This window comes from Solanum tuberosum, unplaced genomic scaffold, assembly GCF_000226075.1.
Source record: "Solanum tuberosum cultivar DM 1-3 516 R44 unplaced genomic scaffold, SolTub_3.0 scf01012, whole genome shotgun sequence".
Taxonomy (NCBI): domain Eukaryota; kingdom Viridiplantae; phylum Streptophyta; class Magnoliopsida; order Solanales; family Solanaceae; genus Solanum; species Solanum tuberosum.
This window is the reverse complement of record NW_006239903.1, coordinates 7,266-14,248: the sequence shown is the minus strand read 5'-3', so window position 1 is coordinate 14,248 and position 6,983 is coordinate 7,266. Positions and strand designations below refer to the sequence as shown.

Below are 6,983 nucleotides of genomic sequence, written 5' to 3'. Positions count from 1 at the left end.
TTTTCAATTTCAAAAATTATTTTCTACTCTAATAAAAATAAAAGATATTTCTCAAAAATATTTTTCATTCATAAATCAAACACTAAAAATCTTTTCTAATCACCAACCAAACATGAGAAAATAAGTCAAAAATCAACTTGTTTTCCAGGAAAACATTTTCTAGGAAAACATTTTCCATGGAAAACATTTTCCTTCATACCAAACACACCCATAATCTGCAAGATTATTCAAAACAACATATAAGTTGTATAAATTTCGAAGAAAAAAAACTTATGATAGATAATATAAATATGTCGTCTAACCTGTTTTTAAAATCAGTAGGCTGAGGCAGATTAGAATTTATCCAAAGTTTGGTTTCATACCAACAACTATGAACTTTGTAATTTTCTGTTGATTTTTTTTTGAGCAATGTTAGTCAATTTTTATACACATCAATGATAATTTAAATTATCAACTTCATTATTTTACGATGATCATACCTCTTAGTTTGTGAGCCTTCATTAATTGCATAACAACAATCAATGGTTCATCAGACAAATGAGGTTGAATTTGATACGCATGTTTGCCCCATAAATTTGTTGAAAGCCTATTTTTCCTGTGTTAGTAGATTGTTAGTAACTTATATCTAATAAATGAATATACAATAAACATAATAAATTTAAAGAAATGATGATAAAATAAGATTAAACATTAATGACAAAGCTTACTTATCATCTTCTAGTACAACTTTAAATAACCACTCATCATTATCTCCTTCCTTGTTGTTTTTAAATGGTTTATAAGAGACGACCTGTCCAACAACATCTATAGATAATATAGATTAGTACAATTTTATACAAAACAAATTATGAATTGAGTAATAGTGAGTTATTACCGAATAGTTCAGTCTCATCCATGTTCACTTGATTTGTCAATTGATCAAAAGTGCGCAAATTACAAATATTCATATGAAATAATGAATCATGTAATTCCGTCACAATTGTGTTCTTTGTAAATATTAGTCTGTGCTTGTGTTTTGAAGTCTTTAATTTTGCGCAATTTGCAGCTACAACAAAGTATTCCATCTCATATAAACCAAGATCTTGAATCTTATTCTTGAAATACTTAATTATAAACTTTTCAATTGATGCATCTATACGATCGCCCTAAATTGAAACAAATTTTTTAGTTATGTTAATATATAATATTCATAGCATTAAAGTAATAATAATATGTCGAGAGATTGAATATTGTTAAATAGGTAAAGCAATTATAAAAGTGTTACCTTTTCATCTTGCAAAATCAACTCTAAAGAAAAAGGTAATTTTGGCTTGTGTTTATCCGGCACTATCAACATTCGAATAACACGGACTTTCAAAATCCATTGCATCGATTTGTTTGAGATTTCTGATAATGTATTAAACTGTAAAACCATGTTAGTTTTTGGTGCTATCCAGAATAATGTCATATTTTGTCGTGATAAACAATATATAATAAATCAAACGTGTAGTAAGAAATAGTTTTTAAGTCATTATAAAATTGTGTTAAAGTGGATAGTTAATAAGTAGTGATGAAACTTTTTTTTTATCGCATGCAATAATTTTAAATCTATAAAGATACCATCAAAACATATTAAGTAGTAGGTGTTTAATAGGTAGCTTTTAAATTGTTTATTTATTTTGAAATGGTAAAATAAGAATAGATAAATATTAATTTAATGAAATAATACCAAAATAGAACTTAGTAATTGTTTATAAATAGTTAAAGTTCACATAAGTAGTAGTGGTAGTTTAATTGGAACTTGTAAAATTGTCTAATATATAATTCAGATTGTTATTAACCAATTTTTGTTTGAGGACATAAAACAAAAAAGAATAATATTTGTGGTGATGACACGTTTTATTTTTTCTAAAAAAAATTTAAAAATTGGGTGCTGACTGCTGACCTTCGTCATTTAAAAAAAATATATAAAATTGTTATACTTTTTAAGAAATATTTAAACAAATTGAAAAAGGAGAATTTATTATTTGATGACATTCGACTTTTAATAAAAAAAAATATGATAATTAAAATTTAATAAATTGATATTTTTAAAAATTGCTTTTTGAGATTATTTGTGGTGCTGACACATTTTATTTATTTAAAATTATTAAATCACAATTTTTAGGGTGTTGACATTTGGAAATTTTTAGCAAATTACAGTTTTGTAATATTTTAATTAGATTGTAATAACCTACTCCATCGTTACTGAAAACATATGCGGTAAAGGTATACAAATCTCAATCTTCACAGGGTTAGGATGGTATGTGAGTGCATTAATGATGAATTAAGGTCGTACACTGCTCCTATCACAAAGTAAGTTTAAAGTGTCCTATCTCTCAACCTATAATAAATTTGGTGGCCCATGACATATCAAACTAAAGGTCTATGAGTTTTGTTTCCAACTTCACCAAGTCTACATCATTTCAAATTCAGATTAAAATGTTATGATCATTTTACCAGAGATTGTTCGTGCGTAAAAGTTGAGGCCGCTATAGCGAGAATCAGGGTGCTTTAGCAAGCCACAGAAGCGGGCACCATGAAATTAAAATCGATTTTCAGACCTAATGTAACACCTCAAAAGTTCTAACCCAAATCAAACCTTGAAAATTTTCTGCATTCTGGTGCGACATAAGGCATTTATGGCCAGTATAAGTATCTATGTACCGTAGAAGAATTCGTGGAACTAGGCTCTAGAAAGTTGGTTCTCAAGTCTAAGTTTCAAGAACCGAAAAACGGATTGTATAAGCTTCTACGGTCCGTAGAAGGCCTTGTGGAATCAAGTCCTGAAATACCTTTCTAGTAGCAGGACAGCCCGTCAAAGTTTCTACGGGGCGTAGAAAGGGTCCGTAGGCCCAACTTCAGAGATCAAGAAAACTCAGCATGTTCCTACGAGAGGGTTTACAATCCATAGACTATTGTATGGACCATAGATGGCCTTCCGTAGAAGACTTCTGTCAGTTTTTAAGAGGGGTTATTTTAGTCTTTTCCTACACTTTCCAAACCTAAACCCCGACGTTTTTACACCTAATTAAGGTTACAAGAATCTTCTTTGCACAAAATTGAGTTGAAAGTTTCCTTACTAATTGAGTTTCGATATAAGATTTTACTTGGGTCAAATTCAAATAACCATATCGCTTAAGATATTAAGGACCCGTTTGGCCATAGATTTCCCAAGTAATATTTGGGAAAAAATTTGGCAAATAGTGTTTGTCCATACAATTTGCTATTATTTGGCAAATATCCCAAATTCCCAAATACTAGTTTTTTCCTAGTATTTGGGCCAAATCTCATTATTTGGGATTTTTTAAAAATTGAACTTTTACACCAAACTTTTATATTTTACAAAAACACCCTCTATAGTAGTTGTTTGCGTTGTATTACATAATTTTTTACGTGAACACCAAAGTAGTGATGAAATATTCAGTGAATATGAAAGTGATGGTATAGTTGTTGATGAAAATGATGAACAATCGGCTCAGGGTAACAAAGTCATGTGCTTTGTCTACTTCACGATGTATGGAATGATGATTGTTGCACTCACTCCAAACTACCACTTTGCTCCAGTGTCATGGACACTACTTGTTATTTGTTGGAACGAAGATCCAATTGACTTGTAATATAAACGTATGGTTAGTTTTGATAGTTTTCAAAACTTATGGGTATAAATCATATTTTTCTAAAAAAGTGAAATATGTTTCCCAAATACTATGGTCAAACACATGGTGAAATTTCACCCAAATTTTCACTCAAATAATATGTGCCAAGAATATTTGGAAATCTATGGCCAAACGCTAGCTAAGAGTTAGGTGCCCCATAAACTATCAAGTTAAAGTTATTTCAGTCTTCTTTCCAACACCACCAAGTTTCCATAATTTAAAGTTAGGAGTAAAGAGTTATGATCATTGTACTAATCTGATGCGTGCAGTGACGTTTTGGCCGGTGGAAAAACACTAAAAAGAGTCGTTTTTGTCTTCTTACCCCTAGGAAATTTCTAAATGAATTTCTTGACTTCTAAAAGGACCTAAACAATCAGATTTTCGTCTCTTAATTCCCTATTCTCTTCTCTCTCAAACCTCAAGGCAAAACCCTAAATAAAATCAAAGCATAATACTTTCAAGCAAGATTCTTTCAAGTTTTACTCCAGATTCTTTTTCAAGGTAAGTCCTTCTCCAATGATTTCAAACATTCCAACTCAAAATCCTTCATACATGAATAGAAAGCATAATTATTGGTCATAGGATTTTCAAGAAACTAATTCAAGAATCTCAAGAAAGGTTTTCTTGATCGTTCTTCTTCATGTTATGGTTCTTCTTCAAGATTTATGGAGCTTTGAAGGTATTCAAGACTACTCATAGTGATGGACTAAGTTCGTCCTCATGTCCTACATCTAAATTCAATCAGTAGAAATTTCAATCTAGGGTTCTGCCCTCAGTTTCATGAAATTCTTGATATGAGTTATGTTCTTGTTCCGAGTTCTAAATTCTCATTTATGAGATTGCAATATTTTATGCATTGTGATTCTTGAGTTGTTGTTCATGTTTGTATTTCTACATGAACCCTATGTATAGAGTTTTTGCTAACAATATTCGAATCAGCATTTTCCATGCATTGATTATGAAATTTAAAGAAAGTTCAAGAGTAATTTTAAAGCATCATTGAAAAGGGTTTTAAAGGAACATAAATGGTTCCAAATGTTTTATTTTACATTCACAAAAGAGGCACTATTTCAAAAAGAGCATAAATTGTTTTCTGAAAAACATTTCAGTAAAGTAAAGTAAAGGTCATTTCCCTAAAAAGGGTTATTGAGCATAATTGATATTGACTAATTTGGGAGTAGTAATGAGCACCGATTTAGGTAAGAGTACATTTTAATTCAAGCCCCATGAACTACGTAGCCAATATAGGATAGGATTGTACCGACTTTTATGTTACTCTCCACTGCCTCTTAGAAGGCACATTCGATGGATCCATATATTATAGTTGTTGTCCTATACCCCGGCAAAGTATATAATGACTTTGGACATGTGGGCAGGACGTTGTATCATCGCTAGACTCAAAGTGATTGTTGTTGATTAGAGAAACTCCCCAAGAAAGTATATTACATTATTTTTATGTTGCTTCTATTGCATATCTTATATTGTAAAGTTTAAATGATTTTACATCATGCTCAGGCTACACTTTCAATCTCTTTTAGTTCAGTTATTTATTTTATTCAACCTTATTACATACCGTACATTCAATGTACTGATGTCAATTGACCTGTATCATTTCATGATGCAAATTCAGGTACTTAGGATCATCAATAGGCGTTCCGTTGAGATCACTTCATTTGTTTGCCAGATTCTGGTAAGACCTCATTACTTTTGGAGGACTCCAGTTTATTGTTTGGTTTTAGAAGTACTTTGAGGTGTCATGGGTTTAGACAGTAAAGGCTTCATGGACAGACTACGTTAGATAGTTTTAGTACTTTCTTAGATGATTTTGTTAAGCGTTTCCTATTTATATTAAGTATTTTCAAATAATGGTTTTAAGTTCTCTAATTTTAAATGCCCATCTATTAAAGCTTCCACATATTCTATTGAGTCATATGTACCATAGTTAGCCAGGCCAAGGGTTTTTTTGTGGATCAACAATGATTCTCGAGTGTTGGTCACCTCTAGGGTGTAGACCCGGGGCATGACAAACTTGATATTAGAGCACAGAGTTCAAGAAACACCTTAGATAGTTGTATTTTGGTTTGGACTTATAAAGAAATATTTGGAGCACTAGTTAATAATATGTTTGTATGAATACTTTACCGAAAAAGTCCAAAAACCTGAAAAGTAATCGAGGTTTATTAGTTTGGTTTGATTTAAAAATTAAAAAATTCGACACAAATGGTTTGGTTTGGTATTTGAAAAACCCAAACCAACCCGAGGTTGAAAAACTCGAAAAAAACCTTAGTTTTATTAGTTTGGTTTATAAATTTAAAAAATTTTACACAAAAAGTTTGATTTGATATTTGAAAAATCCAAACCTATCCGGTCATGTACACCCTAAAATCACTCCTCCAAGTTTACTCTAGAAGATATCAAATTAAAAATATTGCCTTCACACTAACACAAGTGATCTCGACTAAATAATTTAGTCAAATAAAAAAGACTCACATTATCTTCTTCAACATTTTTTTAGAATCAATAATGGGGTTTTGAGATTTCTAAAGTACTAAATCTCAGGTTAACGATAAACCACACTATAAAATGTTATTTTTTTATGGGAGTTCCAAAATAAATTAACCACATAGAATAGCAGTGGTTGCATAACATTGTTAATAATTAAACTAAATGAAACTTTGGCTTATGATATATTACCTCAAAATGTTTATCTCTATCAGAGCTTTGTCCATAATCAAAGGATGAATCCTGTTTGAACAATTTAATTAAGTCAAAATTATATTAAGATTATATTAAAAAATAAATTGTGATAAAGACACTTACATTGAAAATGTCTTGAATCGAAGGATGACAATATGTCTTTAGAAGAGTTTCATCATCAGTAAACCTAACAACTTCACAAAAACGATCCTTTCTTTTAATGTTTAATTCCTTATTCCTAACCTTGAACATGAGTTTTTTTCTCAATTAAATCATCAAGCTCACTTGGATAAGAGCATCCTTCATTTAATTCTTTTGCGGACTTTCCTATTAGTTGTAAAGCCTCTCTATTCAAAAGCAATAATGATATAAATGCAGTTCCATCCGTAACATACATTTGAAGATTGTACCTGAAAATCATAATATATTGTGTTACAGAATATTAATTGATTATACAAACCTGTTAATAACATATTTTACTTCCTTATTGCATTCTGAACAATAATATTTATTTCCCTCTTGGTCCACCGGTGTAAAACATATGTTGCAAGCCAAGTGTGACCATCCATGATCAAGTTTCAAACAAACAATTTTTGCAGCAATCCAATA

General features: G+C 30.5%; 1 protein-coding gene across 1 annotated transcript in view; it reads right to left on the bottom strand.

The window, feature by feature from the left end:
- LOC102603389 (uncharacterized) overlaps positions 1–1,071 on the bottom strand; it is a 1,717-nt gene extending 646 nt beyond the window's left edge. Inside the window, exon 1 of the mRNA XM_015305723.1 lies at positions 875–1,071. Coding sequence (XP_015161209.1) covers positions 875–1,064 — 190 coding nt within the window. The 5' untranslated portion in view covers positions 1,065–1,071. The remainder of the gene's footprint in view (positions 1–874) is intronic.
- Between the last annotated feature and the right edge of the window lie 5,912 nt (positions 1,072–6,983).